The sequence below is a fragment of the Melanerpes formicivorus genome, unplaced genomic scaffold, assembly GCF_026170545.1.
Source record: "Melanerpes formicivorus ecotype bairdi unplaced genomic scaffold, bMelFor1.0.p_v2 SCAF_11, whole genome shotgun sequence".
Lineage (NCBI taxonomy): Eukaryota > Metazoa > Chordata > Aves > Piciformes > Picidae > Melanerpes > Melanerpes formicivorus.
In genome coordinates, this window is record NW_027142363.1 from 19,888,866 (window position 1) to 19,909,309 (window position 20,444).

A 20,444-nucleotide genomic window follows, 5' to 3' on the forward strand; every position below is an offset into this window, starting at 1 on the left:
ACCACCTCCCTGGGCAGCACATTCCAATGGCCAATCTCTCTTGCTGGGAAGAATTTCTTCATAACATCCAGCCTAAACCTGCCTTGGCACAGCTTGAGACTGTGTCCTCTTGTTCTGGTCTGGTTGCCTGGGAGAAGAGACCAACCCCCACCTGGCTGCAACTTCCCTTCAGGTAGTTGCAAACAGCAATAAGGTCTCCCCTGAGCCTCCTCTTCTCCAGGCTAAGCAACCCCAGCTCCCTCAGCCTCTCCTCACAGGGCTGTGCTCCAGACCCCTCCCCAGCCTTGTGGCCCTTCTCTGGACGTGTTGCTAGACACCCTTATGAAAAGTCCCTCTGCACCCTTCCTGCAGGATCCTTTCAGCTATTGGAAGGCAGCTCTGAGTTCCCCCAGAGTCTTCTCTTCTCCAGGCTGGACACCCCCAGCTCCCTCAGGCGCTCCTCATAGGATGGGCTGCAAGGATGTACACGTTTCCTGATATTTCTGACAACAGACGGGTTTAGGGGGTCTGCAAGAAAGCTGGAAAGGGACTTTTTAGGCTGTCAGGTAGTAATAGGACTGGGGGGAATGGAGCAAAACTAGAAATGGATAGGTTCAGATTGGATGTTAGGAAGAAGTTGTTCCCCATGAGGGTGGTGAGACACTGGCACAGGTTGCCCAGGGAGGTGGTGGAAGCCTCATCCCTGGAGGTCTTTAACGCCAGGCTGGATGTGGCTGTGAGCAACCTGCTGTAGTGTGAGGTGTCCCTGCCCATGGCAGGGGGGGTGGAAATAGATGATCTTTGAGGTCCCTTCCAATCCTAACAATTCTATGATTCAGGCTGAGAACCGTTTCATGTCAGTTCCAAAAGTCACTCTGTAATTAGTAGTGTAATATAAGTAGCGATGTACAATTGCAGTTGGCTGTACTTAGTGACTACTATTGCTTTATTGAGTTCTGGTGAAGTTTAGCTGTCAGACCACAAAACATTCATGTTTTACTTTTTTCAGTAGGTTTTCTAATTGTTTGGGAGGATTAACTAAGATTTTCTGTTCTTCTCCAAATTGGGTCTATCCATTGTAGCTCTAATTGCAAAGCATTTAGGTGAGCTAGAGATTAATCACTCTGGATTAGATTCCTGACTCTACATTTCTATGGAATTAACTTGCATGTGAAAAATAAAGATTTATATGAAGATGACAGAATCACAGAATGGTCTGGGTTGGAAGGGACCTCCAAAGGTCATCCAGTCCAACCCCCTCTGTAGTCAGCAGGAGCATCCTCAACTAGATCAGGTTGCCCAGAGTCCTGTTGAGCCTCACCTTGAATATCTCTAGGGATGAGGCCCAAACCACCTCCCTGGCCAACCTGTTCCAGTGTTCCACCTCCCTTCTGGTAAAGAACTTGTTCCTAACATCCAATCTCAATCTGCTCTTCTCTAGTTTGAAGCTGTTTCCCCTTGTCCTGTCACCTCAGGCCTTTGCAAGCAGTTTCTCTCCATCCTTCCAGTAGCCCCCTTCAGTTACTGGAAGGCTGCTCTTAGGTCTCCCTGGAGTCTTCTCCAGGCTAAACACCCCCAGCTCCCTCAGTCTGTCCTCATAGCAGAGGTGTTCCAACCCCCTGAACACTTTTGTGGCCCTCCTCTGGATCTTACAGCTTTTTGGGGGCACCTCCTGTGAACTGTAAAGTCCTTCACAAAGTCCTCTCGACTTTTTTCCTGTTGTGCCTTTAATAAGTGCAAAACTGGTCTGGCAGCCAATAAAATGAGACCATGGCCTGCTGAGTTCATCAGTGTTACTTTGCTGTACTGTTTATTCAGATGGAAAACTCAGCTCTTCTCTCCTAGAGCCATGCTGTTTCTTATTTACAACAGAAAATGAAAGGATAAGTTTGTGCAAAAAGTTTCTAGGGAGAAAAGTTTCCAAGAAGTAATCATAGCTCTGAGTCCCCACATGGCAACTCTTATTTCATGTTGAGAGTGTCTCTGAATAGAAGAAAATTAATTTAAGCTGTGCAGAGCACTCCATTGATGTGGAATTCACCTGAACTGTTCCCAGTCAACAGAAGCGGAACACATCTGATCCCTTTTAGGCATCCACTGCAGGGTGAGATGAATTGCATCTTAAAAATGGCTCTCTGCTGCTTGTGGATTCAGTCAAGACAAACCAGATCAAACACAGCCTTCTGGATGGTAGACATCTAAAGTTAGATGAGATGGGCTTCATGCACAGGGCTCCCAGGAGAGCCTGATAGGGAACAGCTGCTCTGCACTGACACTCTGGCCTTTTAGACAGGCATCTTTATTTAATCTGGAAATCCCTCAGAGGAGCAGACCATGCTTTTCACTTGGAATTTGTATTGCACTTGCAACCAAAAGGTTCACTCATGACACACATACAATGGTAATGCCTTGTCTCACACCATCACAGAGTGCTAGGGCCTGGAAGGCACCTCCTGAGATCATCAGGTCCAACCCCCCTGCCAGAGCAGGAGCACCTGGGGCAGGTCACTGAGGAACATATCCAGGTGGGTTTGGAGAGTCTGTAGGCAAGGAGACTCCACAACCCTCCTGGACAGCTTGTTCCAGTGTTCTCTCACCCTCACAGGGAAAACATTTTTCTTCCTGTTTCCATGGAACTTCCTGTGCCTCAGCTTCCACCACTGCCCTTTGTGCTGTTATTGAGCATCACCCAGCAGAGCCTGGATCCATCCTCTGGGCACTCAGCCTTCACGTCTTTATCAGTGTGAATGAGGTCACCCTCAGGCTCCTCTGCTCCAAGCTAAAGAGCTTCAGATCCCTCAGTCTCTCCTCATAAGGAAAATGTTCCACTCTATCATCATTGTGGCTCTGTGCTGGACTCTTTCAAGCAGTTCCCTGTGGTCCTTCTTGACCTGAGGGGCCCAGAACTGGACACAGTATTCTAGATATGGCCTCACCAGGGCAGAGTTGGGGGGGAGGAGAACCTCTCTCAACCTACTAACCACAGCCCTTCTAATCCACCCCAGGATGTCATTGGCCACAACACCACATTGCTGGCTCATGGTCAACGTTCCATCCACTAGTATCCCCAGGTCCCTTTCCCCTTCCCTGCTCTCCAACAGGTCAGGCTAACCCAATTCTGGTTTTGTGACCCCGTTCTCTGATTTTGTGACTGTAGTTATTAACAAAAAGAACAAAAAGCAGAAGGATAGCAGAGGAAAAAAAGTATAATGGCAATAGAAACATAATGGTGTGCTACTGCTAAGGGGAAATAGGGAAATTAGGTCCTAAAATCTCAACCATATGGCAGAGCATTTCCCCAGCACTGGTTTTCTTGAGCTTGCCATCATTCTGCTTTGCATACAAGGAAATTAGGCATCAGAATCCATGGGGTTTTGTTGTGTCCTTTTTTCAGTTGGGAAACACAGATCCTGTCCTGTAGCTGAGTCTGTAAGGCACCACTTGGGAGTGGTAAAGATATTCTAAGAAGCTGATGCAACTATCAAACATAGCTTTTGTGGCTTAAGTCATTACAGCAGACTAGCACTGACAGGCCCTATCAATATCTGAAGAGCTATATCTGGACTATGTGGCAGGCTTGATAAAGAAGATGGACAAGCAAGGCAAACCTGTTGGTTGCTACCCAAGACAGCTGGAAAGCTGCTGGCAGAAAGGGACCTGGGAATGCTAATGGACAAGCAGCTGAAGAGGAGCCAGCAGTGTGCCCAGGGGACCAGGAAAGCCAAAGGCATCCTGGCTGGGATCAGAAATGCTGTGTCCAGTAGGAGCAGGGAGGGGATTGTCCCCTGGGACTCAGCTCTGGTGAGGCCACACCTTGAGGATTGTGTCCAGTTTTGAGCACCTCAACACAGGAGAGATGTGGAGGTGCTGGAGCCAGGGCAGAGGAGGGCAAGGAAGCTGTGAAGGGCCTGGAGAATAAATCTGATGGAGAGCAAGTGAAGGAGCTGGGGGTGGATAGTTTGGAAAAGAAGAGGCTGAGGGGAGACCTCAGTGCTGTCTACAACTACCTGAAAGGACCTTGTGGAGAGGCTGGTGCTGGCCTCTTCTCCCAGGTAATTAGTGATAGAACAAGAGGAAATGGCCTCAAGCTGTGACTGGGTAGGGTTAGACTGGACAGTAGTAAGATTTTTTTCCCAGCAGGAGTGGTCAGGCATTGGCACAGGCTGCCCAGGGAGGTGGTGGAGTCCCCAAGCTTGGATATGTTTAAAGGTGGTTTGGATGTGGTGCTTGGGGCTGTGGTTTAGGGGTGACCCTTGGAGAGTAGGGTTAATGGTTGGACTTGGTGATCCTGAGGCTCTTTTCCAACCTGAATGTTTCTGTGACTGTGAAGACAATGCTCATCTGATATGGGATAGAGAATCACCTGATGAAGTGGGCCCTAGGATCAGATGATGAAGTGGGAATGGGAGAGGTCATCTGATAGAAGCTGTAAAAAGTTTTCTCAGGGGCTATTTTCAAAACCCCTTAAGGACTGCTTATAAGATGTAGCTGCTCTGAGAGATGACACAGATGATAAGGAAAAGCTTGACCCCATTTTGCTGCATCATATGATGGGTTCATGGAAAAGACTGTGGTTGGGGTGGAAAAGCAGTACCCATCTCATCTTTCCTTGTACTTGCCTTGGTGGTGAGGAAATATCAGTTGGGGAATTCTGTAGTGTGGTCAAATATCTGTAGATAAAACCACAGAAAGATAGTCTATCAAGCCTGTGGCATTTTGGCAGTTAGGAAAAGAAAATAAAAGAAACACACACACATCCACCCCCAAACCTCCCACAGTGTGCAGGTTAGAAGTATGACCCTGGACTAAGTTTAGAGGATCACAGAATCACAGAATTGTCAGGGTTGGAAGGGACCTCAAGGATCATCCAGTTCCAACCCCCTGCCATGGGCAGGGACACCTCACACTACAGCAGGTTGCTCACAGCCACATCCAACCTGGCTGCAAAAACCTCCAGGGATGAGGCTTCCACCACCTCCCTGGGCAACCTGTGCCAGTGTCTCACCATCCTCATGGGGAAGAACTTCTTTCTAACATCCAATCTGAATCTACCCATTTCTAGTTTTGCTCCATTCCCTCCAGTCCTATCACTCCCTGACACCCTCAAAAGTCCCTCCCCAGCTTTCTTGTAGCCCCCTTCAGATACTAGAAGGCCACAATTAGGTCTCCTTGAATCCTTCTCTCTCCAAACTGAACAACCCCAACTCTCTTAGTCTGTCCTCATAGCAGAGCAGCTCCAGCCCTCTGCTCATCCTCATGGCCCTTCTCTGGACACCTTCCAGCACCTGCAGATCCTTCCTGTAACAGAGACTCCAGAACTGAACACAGTACACAGGATGCTGGTGGGGAGACAAAGGTAAGGAATGGTCTGTCAGTACTTTCTGTTGCTACTCCTCAGTGTTACCAAAATACTAGTTTCTGTGAAGCTTGAAATCTGCTTCAGTGAGTTTGCTAACACAAGTAGGGTTTCCCTGAAGAACATGTGCAGGGTGCCCAGGGTCCTGGGGCCACTGGACCTGAGGTCTCAGCTCTGTGGCAAATAACTGGAGCTGTTCTGCTATGGGGACAGACTGAGGGAGTTGGGGTTGTTCAGTCTGGAGAGAGAAGGATTCAAGGAGACTTTATTGTGGCCTTCCAGTATCTGAAGGGGGCTACAACAAAGCTGGGGAGGGACTTTTGAGGGTGTCAGGGAGTGATAGGACTGGGGGGAATGGAACAGAACTAGAAATGGGCAGATTGAGATTGGATGTTAGGAAGAAGTTCTTCCCCATGAGGGTGGTGAGAGACTGGCACAGGTTGCCCAGGGAGGTGGTGGAAGCCTCATCCCTGGAGGTTTTTGCAGCCAGGCTGGATGTGGCTGCGCCAGGGGAGGTTCAGGTTGGATGTTAGGAAGAAGTTCTATACAGAAAGAGTGATTGCGCTATGCAATGGGCTGCCCGGGGAGGTGGTGGAGTCGCCATCATTGAAGGTGTTCAGGAGGAGACTTGATGGGGTGCTTGGTGCCATGGGTTAGCTGTTTGGGTGGATTGGATTGGTTGATGGGTTGGACACGATGATCTTGAAGGTCTCTTCCAACCTGGTTTGGTTTATTCTAATAAAGGTTTATTCTAATAAAGGCTGTGAGCAGCCTGGTATGAGGTGTCCCAGGCCACGTCAGGGGGCTTGGCAGTAGATGATCCTTGAGGTCCCTTCCAACCCTGACAATTCTATGATTCTAACTCCTGGGCAAAAGAGACAGAATGGAGTCTGTCTGGATGAAAGGAAATCCCGTGGTGAGGGTTCAAACGCAGCACCCTGCCTGCAATCCAGCTGAGGGATCTCAAAAAGCAGAGAGCATTAATAGCTACTAGAATTCGTAGTATCACTTATTGAAGCAATTAACTCTTATCTGAGTTTGCTAAAACTTCCTGAAATTGTTCTGTTCTGTGTGAAGTCTTACACCCCATGCTATAATTTGACTCTCAGGGGTCCTTCTTTGTAGAATTACAGGAAAAAAAAGAGTAAAAAATAAATCTTTACTCCTCTTGTACGCTACTTGAATGTGTTTCCTTCTTCAGCTCAGGGACTTTTCATGGTTTCCAGCAAGGTGTAGGCTCCATACTGCCTAAATTTAATTTCAAAGAGACAGTTTGCTGTCTCTTTTTTTTTTCCTCCTTAAGTCTCCAGAGCAATGCCCCAGGAAGCTTACAGATTTGATTATGAGCATCCCAGAAGGGGGAGATAAATTGTACTTGTTTTAGTAAACAGTAACATGCTCAGACACAGAGGCAAATTCATTAGAATACTGAGTTCTGGGTTTCTTAGCTGCATTAAATAGATGTGCACCCCCAGAAAACTTTCATTTGTCTCCTGTAAGAAGATAACACTGTTTTGCAAAGAGGTGGACTTCACCTCTGGTCATAATTCTTATTCTTACCTCAAATCATCTTCTAATGTAATTGTACATCACATAACCTCATTGAATTCCTTATCCCAACCCAGGTTGTTTGGTTGTTTTCTTGTGTTATTTTCCCTTTCTGATCTGAGGAGAGGAAGGGGGTTTGTGAGAGCAGGCTGGCTTAAACCAGGACAGCTTAGTGTGTACATCACGGCACCTCATTAAATTTCCCAGTCCTGGAGGTTTTTCCAGCCAGGCTGGATGTGGCTCTGAGCAACCTGATGTAGTGTGAGGTGTTCCTGCCCATGTCAGGAGGGTTGGAACTAGATGATCCTTGAGGTTCCTTCCAACCCTAACAATTCTATAGCTCTTATACCAGCCCAGGTTGTTTTCTTGTGTTATTTCCCATTTCTGATCTGAGGAGAGAAAGTGGGTTTGTGAAAGCAGGCTGGCTTAAACCAGGACAGCTTAGTATGTACATCACATCACCCCATTAAACTTATCTCAACCCAGGTTATTTTCCTATGTCATTTTCCCTTCTGCTCTGGGGAGGGAAAAAGGGATTTGTGAGAGCAGGCTGTCTTAAACCAGGACAGCTCCATCCCTGGAGGTTTTTGCAGCCAGGCTGGATGTGGCTGTGAGCAGCCTGCTGTAGTGTGAGGTGTCCCTGCCCATGGCAGGGGGGTTGGAACTGGATGATCCTTGAGGTCCCTTCCAACCCTAACAATTCTATGATTCTATGGTTTTTATCTCAACCCAGGTTGTTTTCTTGTGTTATTTTCCCTTTCTGATCTGGGGAAGGGAATGGGGGCTTGTGAGAGCAGGCTGGCTTAAACCAGGACAGCTTAGCATCAATTGATTACATTCAACAATACTTTGAATATAGAGAATCAGGCATGGAGAGAGAACTTCTGTGTGTGCATGTATTTTAGATAGATATATTTGATCATAGAATCAACAAGGTTGGAAAAGACCTCAAAGAACATCAAGTCCAACCTGTCACCCAAGACCTCATGACTACTAGGCCATGGCACCAAGTGATGTTGAGGTTTTGATTAGCACTGTGAGATGACCATGTTATTTGTGAGTGTCAAAGCCATGAGATACACAGGTGTTCTGGGTTTGAGCCCTGAGCTGCTCAGGACCAGGGGACAAAAAGTTATTTTACTCCTTTTCTGGGGAGTAAAAAGTTTATTGGATCGGAAGTTCAAATTGAAATTCTATTTGCAAGTATATATACCAAAGGCATTCCCTCTCCTCTGCCCTGCTGAGACCTCACCTGGAATATTGCATCCAGTTCTGGGCTCCCCGATTCAATAGGGACAGGGATCTGCTGGAGAGAGTCCAAGGGAGGGCAACAAGGATGCTGAAAGGATTGGAGCACAGCCTGATGAGGAGAGGCTGAGAGCCCTGGAGCTGTTTAGTCTGGAGAGGAGAAGACTGAGAGGAGATTTAACAAATGTTTATAAATATCTGAGGGCTGGGGGTCAAGAGGGAGGGGACAGGCTCTGCTCAGTTGCACCCTGGGTTAGGACAAGGGGCAATGGATATAAACTCCAGCACAGAGGTTCCACCTCAACATGAGGAGGACTTTCTTCACTGTGAGGGTCACAGAGGCTGCCCAGCGAGGCTGTGAAGCCTCCTTCTCTGGAGATATTCAAGACCCATCTGGATGCTTTGCTGTGTGACCTGTGCTAGATTCTATGGCCCTGATCTCAGAGATCTCTAGAGATCTCCCTTCCAACCCCTTAACATGAGGAGGAACTTCTTCACCATGAGTGCCACAGAGCACTGGAACAGGCTGCCCAGAGAGGTTTTGGAGTCTCCTTCTCTGGAGCCTTTCCAGCCCTGCCTGGATGTGTTCCTCTGTGACCTGTGCTGGATTCTATGGTCCTGCTCTGGCAGGGGGGTTGGATTTGATGATCTCCAGAGGTCCCTTCCAACCCTTAGCATCCTGTGATCCTATGATTCAGGTAGAATGAATACATTCACAAACTAGGCTGAGCCTACCAGGCCACAACCTTACAGATACCTCCACCCTACCAGTTTCAGCAGGCCTAAGAGCAGCCCCAAACTTCCCCCTTTCCCCCAATAGATTTAGACCTACCAGGCTTCACCATGTCTTGTGGTGCAGCTCAAAATTCCCCTGCCAGCCAAAACTACACAGCACCCTCCCCCACACAAACCAGAATTATAGCAGCTGTGCTTTCCCTTAAGTAGGAGAAACATCAGGAAATGCAATAAAATGTTACAGTATCCTGGGATGACCTGTTTGTCACCCTGTGACTTTTTATTGGCCATTGAAATGTGCTGCCCAGGGAAGTGGTGGAGTCACCATCCCTGGAGGTGTTTAGGAAGAGACTGGATGGGGTGCTGAGTGCCATGGTTTAGTTGATTAGATGGTGTTGGGTTGTAGGTTGAACTCGATGATCTCAAAGGTCTTTTCCAACCTGATTAATTCTATGCTATTTTTGTCTCTTTGGAAGACCTTTTCTTGTTGGAAGACCTTTTCTTTGTGGTTACCTTAAAGGTACCTGAGCCTCAAAACCCACCATGACAGTTATCCCTAAAGGAGTCCTAACACAGCCTTTGTGAACTCCTATCTCAAATGTGTCTTCACTTCAGAGATTTGCTTAGCTATTCAAGAGAAAAACAAAGTCTCTAATGCCAAGTGATCCTAGTACAGTATCACAGTATCACTAAGGTTGGAAGAGACCTCGAGGATCACCGAGTCCAACCTATCAACACAGACCTCATGACTAGACCATGGCACCAAGTGCCACATCCAATCCCCTCTTGAACACCTCCAGGGATGGTGACTCCACCACCTTCCTGGGCAGCACATTCCAATGATGAATGACTCTCTCTGTGAAGAACTTTCTCCTCACCTCCAGCCTAAACTACCCCTGGCACAGCTTGAGACTGTGTCCCCTTGTTCTGGTGCTGGGTGCCTGGGAGAAGAAACCAACCCCTTCCTGGCTACAACCACCTTTCAGGTAGTGGTAGAGAGCAATGAGGTCACCCCTGAGCCTTCTCTTCTCCAGGCTAAACAACCCCAGCTCCCTCAGCCTCTCCTCATAGGGCTGTGCTCAAGGCCTCTCCCCAGCCTTGTTGCCCTTCTCTGGACACGTTCAAGTGTTTTGATGTCCTTCTTAAACTGAGGGGCCCAGAACTGGACACAGGACTCAAGGTGTGGCCTAAGCAGTGCTGAGTACAGGGCACAATGACTTCCCTGCTCCTGCTGGCCACACTATTCCTAATGCAGGCCAGGATACCATTGGCCGTCTTGGCCACCTGGGCACACTGCTGGCTCATGTTTAGGCAGCTGTCAGTCAGCACCCCCAGGTCCCTCTCTGTTTGGGAGCTCTCCAGCCACTCTGACCCCAGCCTGTAGCTCTGCATGGGATTGCCATGGGCAAAGTGCAGCACTTGGCACTTGGACTTGTTGAATGCCATCCCATTGGACTCCACCCTGCACCCCAGGCAGGCTTTACAAGGGCCTGAATTTAAAAAAGCACACTTCTGAATTGCTCCTTGTGGTAGTTTTAGGCTATGCTTTTAAAATTTTGTTACAGATTTTGAGCAGAAAAGTAGAAAAAATATAAATAAGTCACTGTTCGGTGTGAAAAGGAAAACAGATAATTCTGAACAGCTTCATTGGAGAGATAGCTGCTATAAGACTGCTTGTACCCAAACAATTTCCCCTCTTATCATCTCTTCTCTGCTCACTTCACTCAGGAGAGAATATTAACCTGCTTCTGCTTGACCTTGCCTTCATTGTTTTGGTGAAGTCTAGCAGCTACTTTGTCTGCTCCTTTCTCCCATTTGGACATGGGGTGGGGGGCAGAAGGACAGCTTCCCTGGTCTTCTTGTGTTGCTTGTTAGTTGTAAATACCTGTAAATATTGTAAATAGGGTAGGTTGTGCACATATTCATTGCATTCCACTGTAGATTGTAGTTTTGCCTGTCAATACAGCTTTCATCTGCTTCCAGCTGAGCCTCTCTGGCAAAGTTAATGTTGGAGGGGGAAACTTCAACCCACCACACTCATAAACAACTGAAAAACTGAAACAAGGAAACAAAAAATCATCTTGTTGTTAAAGGATATAGAATAGAATAGAATAGAATAGAATAGAATAGAATAGAATAGAATAGAATAGAATAGAATAGAATAGAATAGAATAGAATTAACCAGGTTGGAAGAGACCTTTGAGATCATCAAATCCAACCTATCACCCAACACCATCTAATCAACTAAACCATGGCACCAATTCCTCATCCAGGCTCTTCCTAAACACCTCCAGGGATGGTGACTCCACCACCTCCCCGGGCAGCACATTCCAATGGCCAATCTCCATGGCAGGGGGTTTGGAACAAGATGATCCTTGAGGTCCCTTCCAACCCTGACAATTCTATGATTCTCTGGCTGCCTCTCTAAGGCCGGAGTCACAAACACAGGTCTTATTCTCTAGTGGAGCTTATGCTTTTTGTAAACAGGAAGTTCTTCCTCAGCACCATAGCTATATGTGAGAAGTTGGTTTTAACACCTGAGGTGAACTTGGGGTTGTGGCAATTGTAGGTGAAATATTTTCAGACCAATGAATGGATGAGGCACTCAGTGTCATGGTTTAGTTGATGAGATGGTGTTGGGTGATAGGTTGGACTTGATGATCTTAAAGGTCTTTTCCAACCTGGTTAATTCTGTATTCTGCCATAGGACAAGGGGGAATAGTTTGAAGCTGAGGGAGAGTAGGTTCAGACTGGAGCTGAGGAAGAAGTTCTTCAGTACAAAGGTGGTGAGACTCTGTAATAGGCTGCCCAGGGAGGCTGTGGATGCCTCCTCCCTGGGTGTGTTCAAGGCCAGGTTGGATGATGGTGTTGGGTGATAAGTTGGACTTGATGATCTCAGAGGTCTTTTCCAACCTGGTTAATACTGTATCCTATATTCTGTAATTCTGTAACACAGGCAGAGGTAGCCAGTGAAGATGAACTTGAGCAAGCCTGGTTACAAGAGCTGTTGCACTGCTTAAAAAACCCTTTGAGACTTGAGTACTTCCTTCACTGAAAGGGCTACTTCTTCACTGAAAAGGTTGTCAAACATGGGAACTTTCTGTCCAGGGCAGTGCTGGAGTCACCATCCCTGGAGGTGTTCAAGCAGTGTGTGGACCTGGTGCTTAGGGACATGGTTTAGTGCCGAGCCTTCAGTGCTGGGTGGAAGGTTGGACTGGATGAGCTTGGAGGTCTCTTCCAACCAGATAGGTTCTGTGCTTCTGTATTTCAGCCCACTGTGGTCCTGTATGGAGAACAGAGGCAATGCAGGCTAAAAATGCACCTCTAGTGCAGGTTATTGCACACCATTGAAGGCCTCTGACCTGTTGTTTTCCAATGCAAAATCATTCCCGTCATCTTGTGTCTCTAATCTGTGGAATCCATCTGTAGAGGGCAGAGCCTCAGCCCTTGCTTTTCAGCACAAAGCTTTCCCTAACTTGGAAAACAAGAGTGTCTCAACCCCTTATTTTTCCCCATTGCATTCACTTTTGCAGTCTCTCCTGGTTTCGGTGTGTAATCTTAGCACTGAGTAAAGCCTTCCCCTCTAGCCTGTGCTAATCTTACCAACATGATGTCACCCAAACGCCACAGGATTTGTGAAACATGTTTAATAGTCCAGATCTTTTGATCTTGCCTCGTAAATCAATCCCTCCATCTCTTTTAATTATTTTTAATTGCCCCTCTTTAAATTCCCTTCAGTAACAGGAAGAATACCCAAAATATCCCAGGCATGACCTAGTTAAGCAGTAGGCACAGGGTAGTTCGTGCCAAAGAGGTGGAAGAGAGTCTAAGAGCTCCTTCCTCAGTGAAGGGATCTTTCACATAGAAGCTTCTATTCTGTGGGCTTTGTTATTATGCTGATCTGTGGGACTACATCTCCATTTATTCTCCACTTTCACTCCTGGAGATTTCTCCCTCTTGTGGAATGTTTTCCTACAGCTCTACCAATATTCCCAAGATAAACCTCTTGTTTCCACCCCCCCCCCCCCCCCCCCCATAGCCCTTTTAAAAATTTAATCATAGAATCATAGCATTGTTAGGGTTGGAAGGGACCTCCTCAAAGGTCATCCAGTTCCAACCCCCCTGCCATGGGCAGGGACACCTCACACTAGACCAGGTTCCTCAGAGCCACATCCAGCCTGGCTGCTAAAACCTCCAGGGATGAGCTTTCCACCACCTCCCTGGGCAACCTGTGCCAGTCTCTCACCACCCTCATGGGCAAGAACTTCTTCCTAACATCCAACCTGAATCTACCCATTTCTAGTTTTGTTCCATTGCCCCCAGTCCTATCACTCCCTGACACCCTCAAAAGTCCCTCCCCAGCTTTCTTGTAGGCCCCCATAAGATCATGTTGCTTTGCCAGCTTTTCTAGCTCCACCTAACCTAGCAAACAGTTGTGAAGGCCCATTTATGGCTAACAACTGGCCTTTAAGAAAGCCTTCACACTGAAATAACTTCTTAGCCTTTTCAGCTCTTCACCTAAAGTCCACTACCAATCCATAAAATTTCCACCCAAGACACAGCTTTTTTTTCTACCACAGTGAATTTAATTAAAAGGATGATGCTCCACCCATCTTAAATGCCAGTCCAGAGTGGTCAGCCTTACGAAGCCAAAGGTAATGCCAAGATCTGTATGACAAATTGGTGGTGTTTTTTTTCTTTCCTTCCTGGAAACCCAGTAAAGCTGCTCCTGTATATATAAGGGCATAATTTAGCCAGGCACCTGGCAGGTATGAACAAACACATTTGAAGGTACTTAGGTGACAACATCATTATTAACTTCTTCCAACTCTTCCACAGTGGAAAGATAATGTAATAGGTTGAATTGAACAAAAGGCACTGCTTAGTTCTTTGCTGCCATCGGAGGCTAAGGCAGCAAAAAACACAATCCACTTAAGCTCCTTTAGGTAATGAGGTAACTGAAACAACTGCAGCCACCACAAGCACAGGTGAGAGATGTAAGAGATCATAAAGTACAAGGAACTACTGATTTTGGTTTAAAAAGTAAATATAAAAGGCGTGGCAGTAATAGAAAATGGAATTCATAGAACCATGAAATTGTTAGGGTTGGAAGGGACATCAAGGATCATCCAGTTCCAACCCCACTGCACAGGCAGGGACACCTCACACTACAGCAGGTTGCTCACAGCCACATCCAGCCTGGCCATAAAAACCTCCAGGGATGAAACTTCCACCACCTCCCTGGGCAACCTGTGCCAGTGTCTCACCACCCTCATGGGGAAGAACTTCTTCCTTATATCCAGTCTGAATCTACCCATTTCTATTTCGTTCTATTCCCCGCAGACCTATCACTCCCTGACACCCTAAAAAGTCCCTCCCCAGCTTTCTTGAAGCCCCTGTCAGATACTGGAAGGTCACAATTAGGTCTCCTTGGAGCCCTCTCTTCTCCAGACTGAACAGCCCCAACTCTCTCAGTCTGTCTGCATAGGAGAGGAGCTCCAGCCCTCTGATCATCCTTGAGGCCCTGGTGAAGTGGCAACAAGGATACCCAGTCTGCCCAAGGAGGACTATGTTATCCCCTGTTACAGCCAGGATCAGATGAAAGATGTAGAAGGGGAATCTGCAAAGCCCAAGCTTCTAGCTAACTAATCATTTGGGGGCGGGGGGAAGGAGCTTCTCCTGGCTGGGCTGTGTTAAATGAAGACTGGGTGGTGAAAGAGTAGTTAGCACTGACCTGTAGATGTCTGTGCATCTTTTGATGTACATCTCCAGTGAGTGTTTTGGATTTGCTCTCAATGCATGTGTGGAACTATACTGCTCAAAACAAAGGACCCTCTAAAATTGCACAATAAGCATTACTTGAAGACCTGTTTTCCCAAGTCTGGAATCACACACAATCACTTGTGCCCATGTCTTCCTCTCAAATGTACTTTTCACCTTGTACCTCTGAACTGGTCTGGCTGTCCTTCCATAGTTGTCTTGCCAGGTGTCACAGCCCCTATCCTTGAACAGATACTTTCCTTTATATGGTAGTTGATAATGAGCTACTCTATCCAGCCTACATCCTGATAATGAGCTACTTTCTCAGGCCTCCTAGTTCTCATTAGAAAATAGTTAAAAGAGTTTACCAAACATCTGCAAGGTCAGATTCAAACAGCTACAGAGTCAGATCCTAACAGGATTTTGCTATTCTGTTCTGCTATACATATTTATCTACTAATACTTAGTCTGATACATATATCTAATACCTATCCTCATACTAATACCTAGTCTAATATATATATTAATTTATCTAATCTCATGCCTATATCACCTACTGTAGCTTTTGTCAGATCTTGGTTCCTTTCATTTCTTTATAGAATAGAACATCCCCAGGGATGGGGGCCCAGCCACCTCCCTGGGCAACCTGTTCCAGTGTTCCACCACCCTCATGGTGCAGACCTTGCTCCTAACATCCAATCTAAATCTGCTCTTCTCTACTTTGAAGCCATTGCCCCTTGTCCTGTCACTGCAGGCCTTTGTAAGCCTGCACAATGCACCATGGGCACCAGTGATTGTGTGTGATTCCAGACTTGGGAAAACAGGTCTTCAAGTAATGCTTATTGTGCAATTTTAGAGGGTCCTTTGTTTTGAGCAGTATAGTTCCACACATGCATTGAGAGCAAATCCAAAACACTCACTGGAGATGCACATCAAAAGATGCACAGACATCTACAGGTCAGTGCTAACTACTCTTTCACCACCCAGTCTTCATTTAACACAGCCCAGCCAGGAGAAGCTCCTTCCCCCCGCCCCCAAATGATTAGTTAGCTAGAAGCTTGGGCTTTGCAGATTCCCCTTCTACATCTTTCATCTGATCCTGGCTGTAACAGGGGATAACATAGTCCTCCTTGGGCAGACTGGGTATCCTTGTTGCCACTTCACCAGGGCCTCAAGGATGATCAGAGGGCTGGAGCTCCTCTCCTATGCAGACAGACTGAGAGAGTTGGGGCTGTTCAGTCTGGAGAAGAGAAGGCTCCAAGGAGACCTAACTGTGGCCTTCCAGTATCTGAAGGGGGCTACAGGAAAGCTGGGGAGGGTCTTTCTGGGGTGTCAGGAAGTGATAGGACTGGGGGGGAATAGAACAAAATAAATATGGGGAGCTTCAGATTGGATGTGGGAAGAAGTTCTTCCCCATGAGGGTGGTGAGACACTGGCACAGGTTGCCCAGGGAGGTGGTGATCTTCATTGAACACAGCCCAGCCATGAAAAGCTTTCCCCCTTCCCCCACCAGTGCTTAGTTAGCTAAGAGTTTGGGCTTTGCAGACTCCCATTCTACATCTTCCATCTGATCCTGGCTGTAACAGGGGATAACATAGTCCTCACCATATTCAGCACTTCTACATGGCATTTCTCTGGGTTTGTAGTTACATGTGGCTTATATCCTTCGTGGCTTCAGCACTCTGTTTTGAAGTTACCTTTCAAAGAATTAAATCACGAAATAAACGGCTTGAAAGATTCTTTGGTAATGGTCCTTCCCTGAAACCCCGGGAAAAGCCAGCAAACACCCTTCGAGCACAGCTAGGGTAGAAGTCAACCCTGCGTCGGCTCAGCAGCCCCGGGCTGAGGCCACCCTCACTGCGGGAAGGTGCAGCGATGCCGCCTCAGCGCTGGGACAGCACAGCACGCGGAGACCTCACCGGGGTGTGTGTGTGCATGTGAACTGAATCCTAATGAACATCTCGCCTCCGCAGGATGTTGTGGGATTTACAGGCCAGCCCCAGGTCCCAGGATTTGACGCGGGAGCCGCCGGCCCGGCAGGAGCAAGCGCTACCCGCCGGGCTGAAGGCGCCGCAGCCACGGGGGAGGGGCGGCCGCGCCGCAGCGGCCACGCTCCCGGCTCGGCGGCGCTCCGGCTGGCGGCGCACCGAAACGGGCCGGCACTAAGTCCGTCCCCCGCCAACACGCCCCCCCCGCATAGCGCCCGTTCCTTTGGCACACACCAGCCTCGCTCCCACGCCGCCAGCCGCCACCCCTCCCGCTAGCCCATAAGCCCCTAACGGCCGCTGCCCTCCCGCCCTGGCCGCCATTGCCCCGCCCCTGCCGGCCGGGCCCCGCCCCGCGGCGCCGCTGCAGCCCCCGCGTACATATAGGCTCCTGGCCACACTCCCCGCGTCGCCGCCGCCGCCTCCTCCAGGCATGGCACAGGGCTCTACCTCACTATGGCAGCAGCAGCAGCGCGGCACAGCACCCTCGACTTCCTGCTTGGCGCCACAGGTAACCGGTGGGGGCGGGAGGGAGAGAGAGGAGGGCAGAGGGTGCACCCTTTCAACCCTCATCCCCCCACCGAGGCTTGGCGGTGTGTCGCGCTCCGCCTTTCCCCTCGCCCCTGCCGTCGCCGAGGAAGTGGCGCGGCCGGCCGCCTGGCTCTGTGGGCGCCCGCTCCGCCGGGACCTCCGTCTGTCGCCCCTGCCCGGCTGCGTGCCCCGTGTGTTCCCCGCCGGCATCCGCCTCTGCCGGCGAGCAGATGCTCCCCGGGGCCATCGTGCCGCTGTACCCGCCCCGGGCGGGCGGCCCGCTGCGGCCTCCTGCCCTGCGCCGGCCGTGCCGTGCGGCCGCCCCTCCGCTGCGGGCAGCCCGGCCTGGGGCGAGGCAGGGGTGTCGGGCGGTAGATGGCCGGGGGCGGGCAGCGGTGCGTGCAGGTTCCCCTGCCCCGGGTGGGCTTTCCCCTTTGGCGGCGGCCGGGGAGCGTTGGGGCGGGCGGTGGCGCGCCGCGGGCCTGGCTTGGGGGAGGGATGCCCTGGCTGTTTTCGAGCGGCCGGGCCGGGGCTCCCCGCACAGCCCGCTTCGGTTGGTGGATCCTTTGCGCCGCCCTCCAGGCGATGGCGATGGAACGGGCTGGCGGCTCCCGCCCAGCGGGGTGCGGATACAATGCACGAGTGTCTGGTCGCTTCGGTGTTTGCTCTAACCTCGTTGCAAAAGCGCGAAGGAAGTGATCGGTGATGAAACTGCGCTTTGGATGAGCTGCCCGCTGGTTTCGAAGCTTTACCCCCTAGTTATCTGCAGAGGGCATGTTCGAGCCAGGAAACGACAAAACCACTGCGCTCCTCAACGGCCAAGATGGGTGAAAAGGTTTAATCGTGGGGGACCTAGCGTGGGCTGCAAAGCTGGGTGGTGAAGTCGGTGAACGCTGAGCAAGGCAGGCAGTTGGGGCTGGCCTTCCCTTTTCCCTGGGGCCGGTGTCCCTCCAGGGATCTGACCTTCTGTGTTGTCCCTCTTTCTTTTTATTTCCTCTTCTGAAGAGAGGGAGGTATGAAAGCAATGCCACGCATTTGCAGATAAAACCTACAAACAGCTTGATTTGAGAGGGAGGTTCCTGACCCCGGCGGCTCTGCTGCGTGCTGTGCCCTTCGTGGCATTGCTGTGTTTGCACTTTGAAGAGCCAGGAGTAGAGGGGGGGAGGGTGGGGGAAAGGTATTAGTGGAGTTTTCTCAGCGTGCTTTAGAATATTCTACTATGTTTCACGTGAAAGTATTGCCATTTCCATTATCCAGTGAGATTTTTGCAGTGCAGCTTTAGCCACTCCAGTGATGACTTAATGGTAAAGGAGGTAGTCCTACCATTTGCCATGCACCTTCTGCTTGATGAGTCTAGCATGATCAAAACTGGGCAGCTAAACCAGTCTAAAAGCAGTTTTCACAGATACCACCCAACCCCCATAGTGAACTCTCTGCCTGTTTAGATGCCAGAACTGTTGTGGGGTCAAACATGATGTCAGTAACTGGCTTCTGCAGAAGAGCCAGGATTGCCAAGGGAAAGGCCAGGACTAGGTGTATTGAAAACAAGCCATAGTTGCATCAGCTGCTATGAATTAAATAGTGTGTGATAGTGGTCTTAAGTGTTTGATCCTGCTTTGGCAGGGGGGATTGGACTAGATGATACTTTGAGGTCCCTTCCAACCCTTAACACTCTGTCATTCTGTGATCCTGCCTTCCTTTCAGGTAGGTTTTCTATTCACTTTCCCTTTGAAGGCAGTATTTGGATCCTTCTCCCATCAAGAAGGACGTGTCTTCATGGAGGTATGGGGGGTGACCAGGGATACTTTGTAGATCAAAGAAGGGAAGAAGCTTTTCCTTTAGTGTGTTCCTCACATCTCACTAAGGAAGTCTGTGCTACTGGACTTGATAGGACAGTTTCGAAGTTGGCTTGAACTTTTCATGTGGAGCCTCTCCTCTAGAGCTGGTGGCTGAAAGTATAGAGAGTTGTCTGTAGAGGAGAAAATGTTGAATGTAAAGCTGTGTTTTATGTCAAAGTTACAATTTAATGCTGAATCATGGATTGTCAAATAGTTGAGTTTTGTTGTCCCATGTACCTTACAGAAAAAACCAAACCACTTTCAAACATTCTGGAGTGAAATGACCTAGGCTGGGACAATCCTTACTTACCAGTACAGTCTGGGGGATGATGAAATTGACAGCATCCCTGCAGAAAAGGACTTGGGGGTGCTGGTAGACAAGAAGCTGGATGTGAGCCAACAGTGTGCACTTGCAGCCCAGAAGGCTGATGGCATCCTGGGCTGTATCAGGAGAATGTGACCAGCAAGTCAAGAGAGGTGATTCTGCCACTTGGCTCTGCTCTAGCATGACCTCACCTGGAATACTGCACCCAGCTCTGGAGCCCTCAACACAGGAAGCACATGGACCTGATGGAGCAGGTCCAGAGGAGGGCTGCAGAAACAATTGGGGGTTTGAGCACTTCTGCTGTGAGGACAGGCTGAGTGAGCTGGGGTTGTTCATTCTGGAGAGACCTAAGAGCAGCCTTCCAGTAGCTGAAGGGGGCTACAAGAAGGCTGCAGAGGGGACTGTCCACAAAGGCCTGCAGTGATAGGACAAGGGGCAGTGTTTTGAAATGAGAGGAGAATTAGATTGTATGTTAGGAGCAGGTACTGCACTATGAAGGTGGTGGAACATTGCAACAGGTTGTCCAGAGAGGTAGCTGAGGCCCCATCCCTAGAGACCTTCAAGGTCAGTCTTGATAAGGCTCTGAAGAAGCTCATCTAGTGGAAGATGTCCCTGCTGACTGCAGGGGAGTTGGACTTGATGATCTTTGGAGGCCTCTTCCAGCCCAAACCTGTTCTATGATTCTGTGTTAACGATTTGGGGGGATTGATTTGTTTCTATGTCTTGTGTGGCTTGTCTTCATCCTTGGCCTTTAGAGTTTCTTGGAGAAAGAAGGGAGGCTGTCTTTGCACCTTAGTGAAGGGGTCTGAAGGACACAGCTGCATTAGAAGATGGGGTTTTGTCATGTGTTACATACTTCTCAGCTAGCAACTGCTTGTGCTGCAGAGTAGCATAGATGGTGGTGGGTTGTTCTCACTGGCAGGCTGAACTGGCATGTGCCAAAACCCTTCAGCATCAGCCCTGTTTTCTTCAGGCAGCCCTATTCAGGCCAGGCCGGATGTGGGTCTGAACAGCCTGATCTAGTATGAGGTGTCCCTGCCCATGGCAGGGGGATTGGAACCAGCTGATCCTTGGAGTCCCTTCCAACCCTAACAATTCTATGAGTCTGTGATGGTAATTGTTGGAGGCATTGAGAGATG

General features: G+C 49.0%; 1 protein-coding gene across 1 annotated transcript in view; it reads left to right on the forward strand.

Annotated features, from left to right (window-relative positions):
- The first annotated feature begins 17,005 nt into the window (after positions 1-17,005).
- Positions 17,006-20,444, forward strand: part of SMS (spermine synthase) — a 65,976-nt gene continuing 62,537 nt past the window's right edge. The window contains exon 1 of the mRNA XM_068144783.1: positions 17,006-17,122. Within this exon, the coding sequence (XP_068000884.1) occupies positions 17,068-17,122 (55 nt within the window). The 5' untranslated portion in view covers positions 17,006-17,067. The remainder of the gene's footprint in view (positions 17,123-20,444) is intronic.